This window comes from Staurois parvus, unplaced genomic scaffold, assembly GCF_062004578.1.
Source record: "Staurois parvus isolate SC_StPar_1 unplaced genomic scaffold, SC_StPar_1.0 ptg000227l, whole genome shotgun sequence".
Classification (NCBI taxonomy): domain Eukaryota; kingdom Metazoa; phylum Chordata; class Amphibia; order Anura; family Ranidae; genus Staurois; species Staurois parvus.
The window spans coordinates 1,254,946-1,274,237 of record NW_028318023.1 but is presented as its reverse complement, the minus strand read 5'-3'; the positions used below and the strand labels follow the sequence as shown (position 1 = coordinate 1,274,237).

Sequence of the window (19,292 nt, the reverse complement as noted above, 5' to 3'; positions counted from 1 at the left end):
GTGCTGAAGAATCTGTATAACAAGGTCAGCTGACTGGTACAATGTCACCATGACCTGTTCCCTTCACGTGATGACAGGGCGTGATGGGAAATGCAGTCCTGGCCTAGGGTCATACATTTCCTCATTGGACGAGCGTAGCGCGATTCACGCCGGGAAATGTAGTGCGTTCTGACGTTCGGCTATTGCCGCCTGTGATTGGTCGGAGTCAGAGCAGGTATGCTAGGACATGTAGTTTTAGTAGTGACGGTTGCTTTGTGATTGGCCGGCCGGTGAGCGGTGGCTGATGGGCCTTGTAGCGTGTGAGTGGTGTAGGGCCGGATCTCGCGGCGGGTGTTGTAGTGATTCCGGCTGTGTTGGGTGTTCTGGTTCTCTGCATGGCCGGGAGCTGTAGGATTATCAGCGCCTCAATAGCTCAGCTAGTGCTGAGGGGCCGGGGAGCTGCGCTACTGAGGAGAGGAGTGCCCGGGGTACAGAGCTGTCTGCTGGGAAGACTGCCGGGGAGCGTGCAGGCCCCGGGGCTGAGCAGGCCGTACAACGCTGCCTTCTGCACCAACTCACAGGTATGCGAGTGAGACGGGAGGGGGCGCCTTCCACCCCTCTGTTATTCAGGACGGCCACCTTCACTGGCAGCACATGGCTTGTCATAGGGAGAGTACAGCCCTCCTCTGGGAGTGAGGGGAGCTGCCACTGTCACCCCCATACACCTCCATGAGTCCTAGGCACTTATATCTTCACTCAGGGTCCTATAACTTAACCACTTCAATACCGGGCACTTTCACCCCCTTCCTGCCCAGGCCAGTGTTCAGCTTTCAATGCTGTTTCACTTTGACAATTGCGCGGTCATGCAACACTGTACCCATATGAGATTTTTGGCATTTTCTTTTTTTACAGAGCTTTCTTTCGGTGGTTTTTAATCACTACTGTTTTTGTTTTGTTTTTGTTTTTTTGCTAAACAAACAAAAGACTGAAAATTTTGAAGAAAAACTTTTTTTTGTAGTTTGTTATAAAATTTAGCAAATAAGTAATTTTACTGCTGCGTTGGTGAGGCTGCACTGATGGACACTGCTGGGGCCAGCTCAGGGGCTGGATGATCAATGCCATATTATCAGTGTAAACAAAGCACTGTCAGGATTTCCAGTTATCAGCTTTCATTTCCTCACACTGTTTCAGCACTAAAGGAGGAAAAAGTCGATAACCATCAATCTGTTTTACACATCCCTTCCCCCCCCCCCCCTGCGGGGTCACTCCGATCCCGACTTTGAAATCATGCAACTTACAGGGAAGTCGCACAATTTCAAAGTTGAATGTCATTCTGACTTGCGGTGTGATTTGCAAGACCTCTGCCTACATGTCAGTTTTATTTATTTTAGGTACTTGTATAGCGTCAGTTTACATATATATTGTACATTCACATCAGTCCCTAACCCTCAAGGGGCGTACAATCTAAGATCACTCTCATACATACACATATTAGGGCAATTTTAGACTGGATCCAATTAACCTACCAGCATGTCTTTGGAGCGTGGGAGGAAACCCACGCAGACAATCTACTTGTCCAGATAAAAAAAAAATACATTTGAACCAACAGTGTTTTTGAATCGGAGGTAATTTTGGGAATGTCTGGGGCTTTTAAAATTAAAAGGGTTAATCTCCAAAATAAACAACATCTTGATAACCCCGAACCCCTCATTAGCACTCCTACACATCGGGATCGAGAAACTCCCTCCTTATTCCCGAACAATTATTAGCCACATACTCTTTGCCGCCAAAATTAACATTACCAGATTATGGAACACAAATAATACCCCCTCAATCACTTCATTAACTACAGACCTTAACACCCAATGTCAAATGGAAAAACTATCCGCAATTAATACTTCTTCCTATCACAAATTTAATAACCAATGGACCTGATGGCTAAACCACTCAAAATGTTCTGTACAATCCTGATGACACTTTATTAGTTGAATTACCGCCCAAACCAAGACTGGTATTTCCTCAATTACCCAGTTATTTCCCTTCTCCCTTAATCCTCTCCTCCCCCACCCCCCCTAACAACCCAACTCCCCACCAAGGTTCATCATACATATATGAATACCTCTGATGATATTGCTAAACAAGATCTACACCTCCACCTACCATTGGGTGGAACAACAAAAATGTTTAACTATATATCGTCTAAAGTAATACTGTATGAATGAACTATATTGCACTTCCTTGATTTTCTCTGAAAAATTTAATAAAAGTATTGAAATATAAAATTAAAAGGGGCTTTATGGCGACTTAAACGTGTGATAATTTTAACATTGTGCTGTTTATCTCCTACTCCCCTCTGCCTGTCTACAGCACTGCATTCGGGGACTAGCAGGGAGGGGAGAGACCTTGCAGTGTAATGAGCACCGATTGGGTGCTTATCAGGAAAGGGGAGTGTCTGGCTTATCCTTTATCCCTTTCGATGCCAGAGCCATTTTTGCGTTTTTTGTTTTTGCACACGTTTAAAAAATAATTTAAGGCCTGAAGATTACACAAAACCCCCAAACATATTTTCTGAAAGCAGACACCCTAGAGAATAAAATAGTGGTAGTTCCAATTTTTTATGTCACATGATTTTAATGCAGAATTTCAGGAAAAAGTACAAAGCAGTTAATTTTATGTCACAAAAAAAGCAATAAATGACTTTTTTTTTTTTGGTAAAATATAAAATACAAGGTTACACCAAATAAATAGATATCCAACATGTCAAAACTTAAATTTGCGACCGCTTGTGAAATGGCGACAAACTTCAGTACCCTGTAATTTCTGTAGGCGACACTTTTAAAGCCCCTTATAGGTCATCAGTATAGTGTTACGGAGGAGGTCTGGTGCGAGAATTATTGCTCTCATTCTGGTGTGCACGGCAATATGTAACGTGTAGATATGTGGAGGGTCTAATTTTTTTTTTTGGGGGGGGGACGGGTGGTGTGATGTGCTTGGATGTTTTACAATTAAGTAAAAAAAAAAAATTTTTTTTTTTTTTTTTTAATTAAATTTTCTTTTTCATCACATAGGGTGCTTTGTCCCCTATGTGATGATTTTTGGTGACAGGGTCTCTTTACTGAGACATGCAAGGTCTAAAACACCCTGGATGCCTCCCCTGAATGTAATACAGTGCACATGATACTACATTACATTCTTTCCTGGCTTCGATGGCCGGGAAATATTTGAACAGGGACCCGGAAGTGACATCATAATGTCACTTCTGGTGCAGGGCAAGGGGGGGATGTTTCCGTCTCTTTCCTCCTCTCCAGCCGGCGGCGGTGAGCAGGTCCCAGGCCCGCAGATGGGCAAGCGGAGCTCGGGAGACAGTGAGCGGTTCACACGGGGGGAAGCGGAGGCTGGCACTGTATGGAAGCAATCGGTGGCAGTTCTGCCTCCCTAATGTTTCCCCCTGACAGGTAAGCCCTGCTGCTTTCCCGCAGGAGGGCTGAACGATAAAAAAAACTACCTGCCCAGTACCCGGAACTACATGTCCCAGGCATCAGGCAATATGAATTCAACATCCCTGAATTGGGTGCGACTTGGCATGCAATTTGCAAGTCTCATGGCATGCATATTGCATGCCAAGTCACACCTAGTGCGACCAGGGTTCTACTCGTGATCAGCTGTGATTTGACACAGCTGATCACATGTTAAAGGGTCACTGCGATCAGCCCTTTACAATGATCTTTGATCGCTGTATCCAAAGGACACAGCAGTCACAGATTGCATCCTAGGCATGTTCTGGGAGGACATCTATAGATGCCCACCCAGAACGAGAGCGCCACGCTGTAGCTTTTGGCTATAGTGCGGTAATGAGATGGTTAAAGTAGAATTCCCGTCTAATCCTAACTATACCTTATGCCCCATATACAAGATCAAAATATTGTACGAAAAATGCCACTTTTAAAGCGATAGTCTAATCGTTAGTGCACAGCAATCATCCAAAGAAAAAAAAAATAGAAGGGAAAAGCACGAAAATATTTATCGTACGATAATGGATTGTACAATTTTCAGTTAACCAGTACAGTAGTCCGAAAATACAATACAAATAAATGATGTTCAGAATTTTTATTCCGTCGTTTAGGAATTTTTCGTAACTTTAGGAACCTCTTTACTTTTGATATGAGACTAGCATGCAGCAAAAAAGCAGACGATCATTCATCTGATATTCTAAAGTGTATATGGGGATTAAATCTACTCCCACCCCCATTCTAAGCCTATTCTACTCTCTAAATAAAAGGTGTCTATACTTACCTATTCTGAAGTCCCTCTGGTCACCTGATAGTCTCTGAGTGCTGGATTCAGTGTCAGGGGTGTAGAAAAGTTTGAAAAAACTACTTGTCCAAGGACTGAATTGGTGTCCCAATCTACTGGTGCTTCATGACAATCTACTTGTTCAGATCAAAGAAAAAAAATAATACGTTTTAACCAAAACTGTATTTAAATTGAAGGTGCTTTTAGGAATGTCTGGGGCTTTTAAAAACAAAAGGGGCTTTATGGTGACTTAAACGTTTAATATTTGTAACATTGCGCTGTTTATCTCTTCCTCCCTGCCTGTCTCCAGCACCACACCTGGGGACTAGCATGGAGGAGAGAGACCTTGCAGTGCTATGAGCACCAATTGGCTGCTCATCAGGAAAGGGGAAAGTCAGGCTTTCTAAAAGACCCTGCATGTCTTCCCTGTACTCCACTGGTTGCAATGCAGTGCACATTGGCTCAATGGCCAGGAAATCTGTCAACGGGGACCCGGAAGTGAAGTCAGGACAGGGAGGGGAACGACTGTGTCTTCTCTCCTCCCTCCCCTATACCCGCTGGCACCAGCTGAACCGGTCACAGGCCTGCTGGTGGTCTAGGGGGCAGAGGCTGGCTGTGTAGAAGCAATGGAGTGGAATCACCCTAATGCTTCCACCTGACAGGTGAGCCCCACTGTTTCCTACAGCAGGGCTAAAGGTTAAATAAAAACTACTTGCCTGGCGCCTGGAACTACATGTCTCGGGTGATATAAATAGTACATCTCTGAATATAGAGGAGTACTTGCTGATAATGGCTGCAGATTCTGGGAGATTGTCACTTATAGATTTACTATGGGGCATCCATTGTCAGCTGTCCCTCCTCTACACTGAAGCCAGTGTGGGAACCAATAATGTGACCGAACCGGAGCAACTTCAGAATAGGTGAGTTTCTAGATCTTTCCTCTACAGTGTAGCTGTAATAGGTTTAGAATGGGTGAGGGAGTAGGTTTAAGTCTAGTTGGGAGTTAATTGGACTTCCACTTTAAGGCTATGTTCACACTGGTATTGAAAGCTGGAGTTTGGGGCACGTTTTTGACTCTCCCTAAATTCCTAGTCAAGCAGTCTAGAATCAATACTATGGACAGCACTCAGTGCTGTTCACATTATCAAAACATGAACCGTTTGCATCATAGCGTCTTGCAGTGTTTCAAAAATGAAGCTTCATATGGAGTTTGGAAGGTGTTGAAGCATCTCCACTCCTTTGCACGTCTATGGAAACGCACCATAAGCTCACTGGCATGTTTTTGCAGCGCTTTTGCAGGGAGTTGGGCCTTGTTCACAGGAGCTAAGAAAGAAATCTAGGCATCTGTATTTTTAATGCTTGTCAAACTCATGTCAAAAGCACATAGGGCATTTGGGGAGTGCTTTTAACTTGCCTTTAACATGCATTAAGTGCGATACAAACGGAACAAACAACTCACTTTAGCGCTATAGATGTGTGTTTAAGTGTCTGTAGTTTGAGCAAATGTGAATAGGACCTTCACCAGGGTGGATTTGATATAAATCAAAGTTTTCTACATAAAGACTAATTCTTGCTGGTATAACTTTAATATGCAAGTAGATGAAGATTTTTAGAATAACAACTTTTCATATTAGTTTTTTTATCCCCAGTTTAATAGGCTAATCAGTCATATTTAGACAACTTTTCTGTTGTACTTAGGAAGGAGAAAAATAATCATTACCTTAATAATAACAATTTAAATAGATTTATTCAACTGAAACAATAACATTACAGCATGTTATTAGCTTAAACATCCATGTTTGTTAACTAATTTGGCTAAACAAAATATATATATTTTAAGAAACTTAGACTGTCAGCCCCTTCCTCCTCACACTTAGTTTCACTTTCTTCTTGTGCAGATCTATTCCACTCCAAACAATCAGAAAAATATTGTTTCTATTCTATTCACTGAACTTCTTGAAACTTAGCAGTGAAGGGGTTGATTCTGTATTCATAGGTTTGTAGAAGTTGGAATTAAGGTCTTTTTCTTAACTCTGTTCATGTTATAACATTTTTGCTGTGAAGAAGAGGCATGTGATCTCCGCTGAGTCAAATTCAGTTTTGAGAACTGCAAAAGTAAACCAAGCATCTGTGATAATATCTTGTAGGCAGAGAAACTGCCCAATAATCTTACAAAAACCTCTGGAAGAGCATGACATTGTGAATGGATTAATGGAATTTATTTACCAAAAAAATTAAACCTATACAGCCTTATTCTACATAATTAAAAAACTAATCTTTATTTCATGATGGAATAACCTTTTGGATGGCAATATATTTTCCTCAAAAAGCATTTTATTTACAAAAAATCCGATTTAAATAAAAAAAATCAGATTTTTTTTTTTTTTTTTTTTTTTTTTTTTAAAATCATTGTTTTTTATCCACCCTGACCTTCACCCTTCTGGCTCCTCCCACAATTGAATGATCGTTTCTTAATTCTTTAAAGATTTCTGACCATTGTTGCCTACAAGTAATGCACCTCCTGCTTCCAGAAATGTACATATCACACATCCTAATTCTACTTTGTTTTCCTTTTCAAGCAAAGTGAAAATGTAAACTTACTCCAAATATCCTGCCTACTCCTCCGAGCCACACTGCACATAGCAGCTCGTGATGCCCCTTATGCCTGTATAGCAGTCCATACACCACAATACACAGCCCTGAAGTGAACATCCATCATAATGCTCACAATTACAAAGGGAGGGTGGAGGTCATGTGGGGGGCAGGGGGACAGGTGCAGCACAATGGAAGTTCAATGTGCAGGCGGACCAGGAAGTCTAAAATTTGGGACCCAGGGGCCTGGTCTGTCCAGAAAAGAGTCAGTGACTCCAGGCCTGCATGGCAAAATGAAAGTACTCACGGCCTTTGGGAGATGCATTCAGCCTGGGTCAGAACGAGGTGAATCCGTCATTGGAGGGACTGATGGAAGAAAGCATCTCCGGTTCTGGACCCTCTCCCAGGAACAGCCTGAAAGTGGAGCTGGTGATCTGGCGATTGCCCACGTTGGGTTAGAGCGTTTCTCCTTGGGAGGCAATAGATGTAGTGCAGACAGGACCGCTTGAGCTTCATCCGGAGTGGTCACCGTGTGGGTGCATCCCTTGTAAGAGAAGGCTAGCTTGAACGGGTAGCCCTATCGATAACTAATTCGGTTGGCAAGGAGGGCTGACGTGTAGGGCTTCATCTGGCGCCGTTTCCCGATAGTGGTCTGGGATAAGTTGGCGAAGATCTGATAACTGTTGTCTTGAAATTGTAGATCTGAATGTTCTCTAGCCGCCCGCAGGAGGGTTTCTTTTGTGCGGTAGAAAGTGAATTTAATGTCCCGAAGAGGGCCATCAGATTTTTTTGGGCCCAGTGCACGGTGGATCCGATCAATTCCAGGTGGTCGATTGGAATTGCCAGGACCAATTCCTGAAACACGCAGTGGGCATGGATGTAAGATCAGTGATCATTTCAGGGAGGCCTCAGAGACGCAGGTTACCCCTGCGGGCTCGATTCTCAAAAACTTCCAGTCGGAGCAAAGTGTTTTGTAAATCGGTGAGGTTCTGTTTGTGGTTTTCCAGTACTGTCGTGGCCTCATCCATCTTCTCTTCTAGCTCATTAGTGCAGGAGCCAAGTTCCCTAATATCTTTAATCAACTTCTGGTGAAGCCATTCCTATGTTGATTTGGATTAGAGATGAGCGAATCGAACCAGGCGAACCGGAATTCGAGTCGAATTTCAGGAAATATTCGATTCGCGTCGAATCCAAAATTTTGCCTACTTCGGGTGCGCGAATCGAATATTTCCCGATCAGCCGGCAAAAGTGTCCCTGCAGTGAGCTCCGCTATTTCTGACAGTTCTCTGACAGAAGGAACACATGTTTAGCGGTTGAAACATTGTATCTATTAGTTTCCATTTAGGATACAGATGTTTCAACCGCTGTACATGTGAAGAAGCTGTCAGAGAACTGTCAGAAATAGAGGAACTCTGCACATACACTTTTTGCCGGCTTGGAATTATTCTTATTTTCATCCTACTTCTTCTTCTTCATCCTCATCCTCAGAAGAAGAAGAAGAGGATGAGGATGAAGAAGAAGTAGGATGAAAATAAGAATAATTCCAAGCCGGCAAAAAGTGTATGTGCAGAGCTCCTCTAAGTGTATCTGCAGAGCTCCTCTAAGTGTATCTGCAGAATAGAGGAACTCTGCACATACACTTTTTGCCGGAAACCGCTGTATGGAGGGAATGTCCCAGAACTGTCAGAAATAGACTATTTATGACAGTTCTGGGACATTCCCTCCATACAGCGGTTGAAACATTGTATCTATTTGTTTCCATAAATGACATTCTGCAGATACACTTAGAGGAGCGCTGCAGATACACTTTTTGCCAGCTTGGAATTTAATCTTATTTTCATCCTACTTCTTCTTCTTCATCCTCATCCTCATAAGAAGAAGAAGAAGTAGGATGAAAATAAGAATAATTCCAAGCCGGCAAAAAGTGTATCTGCAGCGCTCCTCTAAGTGTATCTGCAGAATGTCATTTATGGAAAAAAATAGATACAATGTTTCAACCGCTGTATGGAGGGAATGTCATAGAACTGTCAGAAATAGACTATTTCTGACAGTTCTGGGACACTCACTCCATACAGCGGTTGAAACATTGTATCTATTTGTTTCCATTTGTTTTCATCTCCAAGGGCATTTAAATTAAAGGTACAGTGTTCTGCACTAATTTAAAGGCTCTCTGAAGCCTAGAAACCCTTTTAATAAGTTAAATTCGTAGCGAATTAATTCGCATCGAATCGAATTTCATACTGGAATTCGCCGAATCAGCCGAATCGAATTTTTGAGAAATTCGCTCATCTCTAATTTGGATGTATGCTTTGGGTTATTGTCATGCTGAAAGATGAAGTTCCTCTTCATGTTCAGCTTTCTAGCAGAAGCCTGAAGGTTTTGTGACAATATTGACTGGTATTTGGAACTGTTCATAATTCCCTCTACCTTGTCTAAGCCCCAGTTCCAGCTGAACAAAAACCGCTCCAAAACATGAGGCTGCCACCATGCTTCACTGTGGGTATGGTGTTCTTGTGCAGTGTTGTTTTTGCGCCAGACATATCTTTTGGAATTATGGCCAAAAAGTTCAACGTTGGTTTCATCAGACCAGAACATGCTTTTGGGAGACTTCAGATGTGTTTTTTGCAAAATTTAGCCGGGCTTAGATGTTTTTCTTCGTAAGAAAAGACTTCTGTCTTGCCACTCTACCCCATAGCCCAGGCATATGAAGAATACAGGAGATTGTTGTCACATGTACCACACAGCTAGTACTTGCCAGATATTCCTGCAGCTCCTTTTAATGTTTCTGTAGACCTCTTGAGAGCCTCCCAGACCAGTTTTCTTGTCTTTTCATCAAATTTGAGGGACGTCACTGTTGCGCCATATTTTCTCCACTTAATGACTATCTTCACTGTGTTCCATGGTATATCTAATGCCTTAGAAATTCTTTTGTAGTCTTCTCCTGCATGATGCCTTTTAACAATGAGATCCCTCTGATGCTTTGGAAGCTCTGTGCGGACCATGGCTTTTGCTGTAGGATGCGACTAAGAAAATGTCAGGCAAGACCTGCTAGAACAGCTGAACTTTATTTGGGGTTAAGCAGAAGCACTTTAAATGATGGCAGGTGTGTACTGACTCCTAGTTAATATGACTGAATGTGATTGCTTAATTCTAAACACAGCTACATCCATATGTATGTGTATCTATCTATCTGTCTGTCTATCGTACACACTCTTCCATATATATTTGAACACAGGCACAACTTTCATACTTATGGCTCTGTGTGCCACCAGAATAAATGAAAACAAAACAATCCAAATGAATCTGAAGTGCAAGGGGTTGAACATAAATATTAAGTACAAATTTTAGGAACTGTAACCATTTTTATACACAGTCCCTCCATTTTCAGGGGCTCAAATGTAATTGGAAAAATGAATATAATCCATAAATAAAATGTTCATTTTTAATATTTTTTTGAGAATCCTTTACTGGCAATGACTGCCTGAAGTCTGGAACCCATGGGCATTACCAAAGACTGGTTTCCTCCTTTTTTGATGCTTTGCCAGGCTCTAACTGCAGCTGTCTTCAGTTGTTCTTTGTGGGTCTTTCTGCCTTTTTAGTTTTGCCTTCAGCAAGTGAATTGCATGCTCAATTGGGTTGAGATCAGGTGATTGACTTGGCCATTGCAGAATATTCCACTTCTTTTCCTTCAAAAGCTCCTAGGTTGCTTTTGTAGTATTTTGGATCAATGTCCATTTGTACTGTGAAGCGCCGTCCAATTAATTTGGCTGCGTTCGGCTGAATCTGGGCTGTCAGTATATCTCTAAACGCTGCAGAATTCATCCAGCTGCTTCTGTCACATCATCAATAAAAACCAATGACCCAGTGCCACTGCATGCCCATGCCATCACACTGCCTCCACCATGTTTTACAGATGACGTTGTGTGCTTTGGATCTTGAGCTGTTCCAAGCTTACTCCACACTTTTTTTTTCTTCCCGTGATTCTGGTACAGATTAATCTTAATTTTATCCGTCCAAAGAATGCTTTTCCAGAACTGGTCTGGCTTTTTTTAGATATTTTTTGGCAAAGTCTAATCTGGCTTTTCTGTTCTTCAGGCTTATGAATGGTTTGCACCTTGTGGTGAACCCCCTGTATTTGCTCTAGTGAAGTCTTCTTTTGATTGTAGACTTTGACAATGATACGCCCACCTCCTGGAGAGTGTCCTTCACTTGTCTGGATGCTGTGAATGGGTTTTTCTTTACCATAGAGAGGATCCTGCGATCATCCACCACTGTTGTCTTCTGTGGATGTCCATGCCTTTTTATGTTGCTGAGCTCACCCATGCATTCTTTCCTCAGAATATACCAAACTGTTGATTTGGCCACTACTGATGTTGCTGCTATCTCTCTGATGGAATTTTTTTTTTTTTTTCGTTTTTAAGCCTTACAATGGCCTGTTTAACTTGCATGAACAGCTCCTTTGAACGCATGATGTAGGTTCACAGCAATAGATTCCAAATGCAAATACCACACTTAGAATCAACAACAGACGTTTTATCTGCTTAAGAAATAACGAAGGAGTAGCCCACACCTGGCCATGAAAAAGCTTTTGATTCAATTGTCCAATTACTTTTTGTCCCTTGAAAAATGGGGGATGGCTACTCTTAAGAGCTTTAATTCCTAAACTCTTCCTCCAATTTGGATGTACATACCCTGAAATTAAACCTGAGAGTGAGCACTTTCAGCCCATATCCATCATATAACTATAGCTTGAATATGTTTTGGTAAATACCTAAAAAAAAAAAAAATAAAATTGTGCCTATGTCCAAATATATATGGACCTAACTGGTGTGTGTGTGTATATATATATATATATATATATCCAGAGATGTTGAATTTGTATTGCCCAACGCCCGGGACATGTAGTTCTGGGCACTGGGCAGGTAAGTTTTTTGTTTACCTTTTTAGCCCTGCTGCGGGCAAGCAGCAGGGCTCCCCTGTCAGGTGGAAGCATTCGGGCACCGCCGATTGCTTCCACACAGTGCCAGCCTCCACCATCGAGGCTGAGAAAGAATGTAATGCAGTGCACATCGCACTGCATTACATTCAGGGTAGGGACCCTGGATGTCTCAAAGAGAACCTGTCACCAAAAATCATCAGATAGGGGACTTTGTCACCTATGTGATGAAAAGTAAAAAGAAATACAATAGCAAGTTACACCCAAGCACATAACATCCTCCACCACCACCCCAAAAAATTGGGGCCCCACCCCCTCATATACGCATGTACAAATGTAAGTACACACTGGGGCACCTACACATGAAAACATGGATTGCGATACACGTTCCATATCACCGTGCACGCCAGAATGAGAGCAATAATTCTAGCATGAGACCTCCTCCTTACACTATACTGGACTTTTAAAGTTTTGCCTACAGAAAATATAAGGTACTGAAGTTTGTTGCCATTTCATGAGCGCACGCAAATTTAAGGTTTGGCAAGTTAGATATACATTTACCCTGTGCAACCTCATCTTTTATATTTTACCCAAAAATAGAGTAATTGGGCAATAGGGTATTGCTTTTTTTGTGCCCTAAAATTAACTTATTTTTTACTGAAATTTTGCACTAATATGTGACATAAAAAAAATTGGAACTACCACTATTATATTTTCTAGGGTCTCTGCTTTCGGAAAATATCATCAACATCATGTTTGGGGGTTTTATGTAATCTTTGGGCCTAAAATGATTTTTTTAAACTTGTGCAAAAAAACGCAAATATGGCTCTGGCAGTGAAAGGGATAAAGGATAAGCCGGACACTCCCCTTTCCTGATGAGCATCCGCTCATTACTCTGCAAGGTCTCTCTCCTCTCTACTAGTCCTCGGGTGTGGTGCTGGAGACAGGCAGGGAGGGGAGGAGAAGATAAAAGGCGCAATGTTAAAATTATTACACAATTAAGTCGCCATAAAGCCCCTTTCGTTTTTAGAAGTCCCAGACATTCCTAAAATCACTTCCGATTTTAAATACGGTTTTGGTTAAAATTAATTTTTTTATCATCAGGACAAGTAGATTGGGCACCGATTTAGTCCCTGTACAAGTAGTTTTTGCAAAAATTTCCACACTCCTGAGTATAGCATCAAGTCAATGAGTCTGTTTAGTTAAGTAGTGTATAGGGATAAATGTGATCCTTACTATCTCCTCCATCATAACAGTACATCTTAATGAAATAACTGTAATAAAAGTGTTCAATTATATCATAAGTACATGAGTGTCTTAGAGTAAATTCCATTACACTAGTAGTGGCTATTATTATTATGCATATATACATATACACAATTATAAGTTGATATATACAACATTTAATATAAATTGCATTTTTCTATTTGTAATAAGCAGCTAAAATGGCGTCTGAATCATTTCTGTTTTCTTAAACACATGTTCCTTTTGATCCACTATACATACAGGTGTTGGTAAACTGATAAGTAATGATGGGTGTAGCCTGTGCTAAAGAAACCCTATAAAAATGTGAACTGTGTTCAACTCAATCAGAGCACTAGGTGGCCAGAGGGCGTGCTCTCATACAGCTGTATCTTCACCAATAAATATGAAATTTGGAGCTCTCGTGCTGACAGGTTGATCATTTCAGGTTGAAACCACAAAATTGCATACTCAGTAGCAGAGGGGTTTGTTAATCAGTCTCAGCTGCTTTGGTGTTAATGAAATGAACAGGTGCACTAAATGGGCAACAATGAGATGACACCCAAAACAGGAATGGTTTTACAGGTAGAGGCCACTAACATTTTTTCTCTTCTCATTTTTTCTGACTGATTTTCACTAGTTTTGCATGTGGCTAGGGTCAGTGTCACTACTGGTAGCAGAGGTTGCACGGGCAGTCCCAACTCCTCCAGGATGGCACATCAATACGTGCCATTGCCAGAAGGTTTGCTTTGTCTCACAGCACAGTCTCAAGAGCATGGAGGAGATTTCAGGAGACAGGCAGTTACTCTAGGAGAGCTAGATAGGGCCGTAAAAGGTCCTTAACCCATCAGCAGGACCAGTATATGCTCCTTTGTGCATGGAGGAACAGTTTGAGCACTGCCAAAGCCCTACAAAAATGCCTCCAGCAGGCCACTGGTGTGAATGTCTCTGACCAAACAATCAGAAACAGACTTCATGAGGGTGGCCTGAGGATCTGATGTCTTCTAGTGGGCCCTGTGATCACTGCCTGGCACCATATAATGCGATTGGCATTTGCCATTGAACACCAGAATTGGCAGGTCTGCCACTGGCTCCCTGTGCTTTTTACAGATAAGAGCAGGTTCATCCTGAGCACATATGACACGTGAAAGGGTCTGGAGAAGCCATGGAGAACATTATGCTGCCTGTAACATCGTTCTGCATGACCGTTTTTGTGGTGGGTCAGCGATGGTCTGGGGAGGCATATCCATGGAGGGACACACAAACCTCTACAGGCTAGACAATGGCACCCAGACTGCAATTGGGTATCGGGATGAAATCCTTGGATCCATTGTCAGACCCTACACTAGTGCAGTGGGTCCTGGGTTCCTCCTGGTGCGCGACAATGCCCGGCCTCATGTGGCGAGAGTATGCAGGCAGTTCCTAGAGGATGAAGGAATTGATACCATTGACTGGCACCCACGCTTGCCTGACCTAAATCTAATAGAACATCTCTGGGATATGTTGGGATATGAGAAAAATCAGACATGTATAATGAAGAATCGAAAAATTATAAATTTTGATGGCTTTGTTCAACCCTACATATTCTGTGCTAATCAAAAAGATTTGGAGTAGTGGCCATTTATAAATAACAGTAACCCAAGTAGAATGCGGTTGCTGTTTTGAGACTTTGCCAACAGGTTGGTTGGCAGTATTGGGCCCTTACCATCTGTTATGAAGACTATGGGGCTGATTTATTAAAGGTAAAATACTGTGCACCTGCAAGTGCATTTCAAATGCACTGCAAGTGCATTTGCTTTATATCGGAGGGGAAGCTCTGAAATGTGATTATTTGCTGATTTCTATTCATCCAATCGTGCAAGCAAAAATGCTGTGGGTTTTTTTTTTTTTTAATTTTACTTGCATGTTCCCCTAAGATCTAGAGCAACTGCGCTGTCCATGCACTTGCAATGCATAGACTATTTACCTTTAGTAAATCAACCCCAGTATGTGATTCTACACACAATGCTGACTCGCTTTTGGTTATTAATGTAATACTCATCACATCATTAAAGTTATAGACAAAATCTGCTTTCTAATCAATCTGTGACTTTTTTCCTTTCCTAGGATTCTGGTGATTTACGTGCAGTTGATGAGTACCCTGCCTTATCAGAGTATGATCCACATGCTATAACTGGAGTCCCAAAGAAGATGTTCATTGTGCGTGCTAGAGGGCTACCTTGGTCTTGCACTGCAGAGGATGTGCTTAATTTTTTTTCTGGTATGTATTCCAATATGTTCTACTGTTAGGTTTGGAAAGAGGAGTTTAGAGGATATCCAAGCATCTCTCTAGTCCATCAACATCTAACAATCACGCTGTTTTTTACACCAGTTAACCCTGAGTTGGGTTGTTCCTCACCCCTCAGTACACATAAACAAATGGTAAGGATGCTGGTGATGTAATTGGCCTTTTATTACCAACCCATTGCCCATATTTAGTCAGTGTTATTTAGTTCAGTTTTTTTTTTAACTTAAATTTTTTATTTGATTTTTATAGTTGTATGGGCACCCAAAGAGTTTTCACAAGTGTGTGTGTTTGTGTATGTCTGTCTCTAAATATAGGCCTCTTAAATGATATGCTGTTAAGCAGGGTTGCTTAACCTTTCGAAGAGCACGGGACACCTAAGTGGTTTGGTAAACTAGTCACGGGCCACAAAGAAATGAAATTCGTTCAGAATTTGGATTTTTTTTTTTTTTATTTGAAATCGCATAATGAAGAATCGAAAAAACAGTCAGGATCATCATTTTCTGTACTTTTTTTGTTTACAAACTGTTTTATTTTGCAAAAATAGACTGTAAAACAACAGTACAGTTTCAAGTGATACAGCAAAAACAAGGCACCTTTGAAAAGTACAATACAGAAAAGTATATCAATATAAGAAAGAGAGGAAATAGAAAAGAGTAGATTGCAAGTACATGAAAAACATAGACGTTAAATAGGTTGAATGATACATCAGTCAACAGTATATGCCAGTCAATCTTCACATGGAATGTTGCTAATCATGCAATAAATGTCTATAGTCCCTCCAGGATTTCCATTTATTATCAAATAAGTGCATCTTATCCAGTAAGGTATAATGAATACGTTCCATGAGCATCACAGCATCAACTCTGTGTAAAACGGAGGCTAAGGGTACAGTATTGGATTTCCAATGTAAGGCAATAGCCCATAAAGTGGCAATACAAATAGTATATATCAATCTCATAATGGCATCAGAGACCCCCGGGATATGAGCCCCCAACAAACAGGTCTGTATAGACAAACGTACCGGGAAACCAGCCAATGAGGTAGCCAAATCAAAGATATGGTCGGGCAATCCCAGAACGTATGAACCAAAGTACATGTGAGGCCACAGCCCCGGAAACATAAAGGGGACGTTTGAGGGAAAAATACGTGTAGTCTTGATGGGGTATAATACCATCTGGTTAAAACCTTAAGGGCCGTCTCATGAACGGAAAGAGATCTAGAACACTTACATATGTTATCCACCATGGAATCCCAATCCTCATCTGAAAAAGTGATACCACTATACTCTTTCCATCTTTGTCTATATAAAGGGGGCGTAGGAGAAAAACAGATCAAAAATTGGTGATAAAGATCAGAAATAAGACCCCTACCCCTAGGAGAGTCACGTCTGATACGTTCAAAAAATGAAATCGGAGAAGAGGGTATGAGGCCAAAATGTGAATTAAAAAAATGTCTAATCTGTCGGTAACGATGGTATTCACGAAGAGGAACTTCAAAAAGCACGCGCAGCATGTCAAAAGTAATATAAGATCCTCCTCTTTGAAAATCAGAATATCTAATAAAGAAAATCGATCATACCACCAACGAATTGTTTGAGGGGAAGAAAAAGCTGTAATAAAAGTAGGATCACCAAAAAAATTAAACACCTGGAGCAATAGAAGAAACTAGATTTAATTTAAATTTGTATTTGGACCAAGGTGTCAGTGAATGGGTCACTATGGAGTTATGAAAAGTAAGCAATCGAGGGGAGATTTTGGACCACAAAATACCCGGTAAATAATATGGGCGTATAGACTGAGATTCAAACTTAATCCACGGGATCTGAGAGTTAACAGTTGCCCATCATTTTCTGTACTTTACCTCTGTAACTATATAGTTGTTGCTTTAAAGAAATAGTAGTTTCAGATTATAATTTCTGAAACCGTACACCCAAAATTGTTTTGCCCATACCTATGATTTTTATTTTGTTCGGAAAATGAATCATTAGCTAGTCACTTTTGATGTTTTACTACACAGATGTCTTATAGAAAATGTAGTCACCAAAGGTGAACTTAGTTCACGAGTTGTGTTTTCTTTTTTTTTTTTTTAATCATTTTATAATGTATATGATCTTTTCAGCCAGCCTTTTTTATTTATTTCTCCAGAATGCAATGTTTGTAATGGTATAGATGGGGTTCACTTCATCTTCAACAGAGATGGTAAACCACGAGGAGATGCAATCATTGAATTTGAAACAGCAGATGACTTGATGAAAGCTTTGGAACAGCACAAAAAGTACATGGGGCAACGCTATGTGGAAGGTGAGCAGATGACTACTTATTATCTTACTTGCCGTTAGAAGGGTAAAAGCTGTATACATGGGCAATTTTCTAAGCTTTATATTTTGGTGATGCATAAAGATGAATTCTTGTGCAGAGAAACGGCTTTTTACGTAGCATTTTTACTTCTAATGTGGATTATTTACATTACAGTTTAAATTAAAAAAAAAAAAAAACGTCCAAAACTGCTGCATGTGATTGAACAGGACTTTTGTTTGTTTATAAATTTTAAGCAAACGCAAAGCAAAGTGATTTGAACTGGGTTGGAAATCCAACCAAAATCCCATTCAGTTGGTTGGAATAAAGGTGGTTTTGGTCAAATTGCTGTGAACTGATCGACTTGCTGAGATACTTTGGTTTTCCACAAAAAAAAAAGTTGCCATAAGGCAAAAAAGATCTCTAATCATACATAGGTGTTTTTCTTTCCACGTGTGTCTATCTTTTTTGTCTTTTATTACTTCATTTCATTTGTTGTGTTGCAGTTTAAAGTATTATGCCTGAATAGGGAAAATGTGGACTTACTTTTTAAGCAGCCTGTTTGGTATATTGCAGTGTTTGAAATGAGCCTCAAGGATGCAGAGCTACTACTGCATAGAATCCAGACTTCTATGTCACCGACTAGAATGTCATCAATGTCCCAGACTGCACAGGCATTGCCTGCTAGTCCAAATGATGCCACAGTGAGGCTTCGTGGTTTGCCCTTCAGCTGTACGGAACAGGACATCATCAATTTCTTTTCAGGTGACTCCACACTGATTTATGTGCTGATATTGATTTGACAATTACACACACACACTTTTCTTTTTCTGTGCATTTTGCTAATCTAATGTATTTGGTGAAGATTCCTTGGAGATAGCCCGTTGTCTTTGAAAGAGACCTTACCAATGACAAAGCAAATGTACTCAAACAGTCACTGTCACCTTGCCTATGCAGAGCAAAATGACAATGGCTCTGCAACCGACAAAACCTTTATGCTTGCCTTACTTTGCAGCTCCTTTCGCGTTTGTGGCCAATGATGAAAACCGCAACCCTGGGGAGTAGTGACATGTATCAGTGCTTGAGCCTTGACTCTTTGGTTGGAGCACTGTCACAGGTTAGCAGGTAACATGCTCCTCCATACCTGGAAGGTCAGGCTATTTCCATCATATCATGTAAAATGTGTCTGCAAGGCAAGTATAAGGGGTTTGGGGGATGCCTGATGCGCGCACACACAATCACTTTTTGTTTTGTTTTGTTTTTTTTTTGTAAATCTGTACTTTGCTCTTGCAAAGCCTATTTCCCAGCAGCACATACTCCTGTCCTTTCACTCCCCCACTGCTGCATTCAGCTGCTGGGATAATAGAGAAATACGTGGCACAACTGGGTGTGGAGGAGTATGGCACTTGTTCACCTTCCTGCCACATGACAACACTGATTCTTATAGATTGGTTCAGTGCAGTGCTGTCACATGAGGGCTGGAAGCTTCCTTCCTTTCTCCTGATGGGTGGGGTGTGCAGAGGTGATCATAGGGAATGTAAGGATATGTGGAGGGGAGGTAGTTAATTGAACTTGTATATTTGCACCGCACAAGTTCACTGTAAAACTATAATTTTGTAGAGCGCATGGAAAAATAAAACGAAGTTTGTATTGCCAAAAAAAATGATTT

General features: G+C 41.1%; 1 protein-coding gene across 1 annotated transcript in view; it reads left to right on the top strand.

The window, feature by feature from the left end:
* Positions 1 to 268: 268 nt before the first annotated feature.
* The window catches only part of GRSF1 (G-rich RNA sequence binding factor 1), a 38,119-nt gene continuing 19,095 nt past the window's right edge, over positions 269 to 19,292 (top strand). Inside the window, exons 1-4 of the mRNA XM_089679577.1 lie at positions 269 to 560; positions 15,149 to 15,302; positions 17,474 to 17,629; positions 18,200 to 18,388. Coding sequence (XP_089535703.1) covers positions 375 to 560; positions 15,149 to 15,302; positions 17,474 to 17,629; positions 18,200 to 18,388 — 685 coding nt within the window. The 5' untranslated portion in view covers positions 269 to 374. The remainder of the gene's footprint in view (positions 561 to 15,148; positions 15,303 to 17,473; positions 17,630 to 18,199; positions 18,389 to 19,292) is intronic.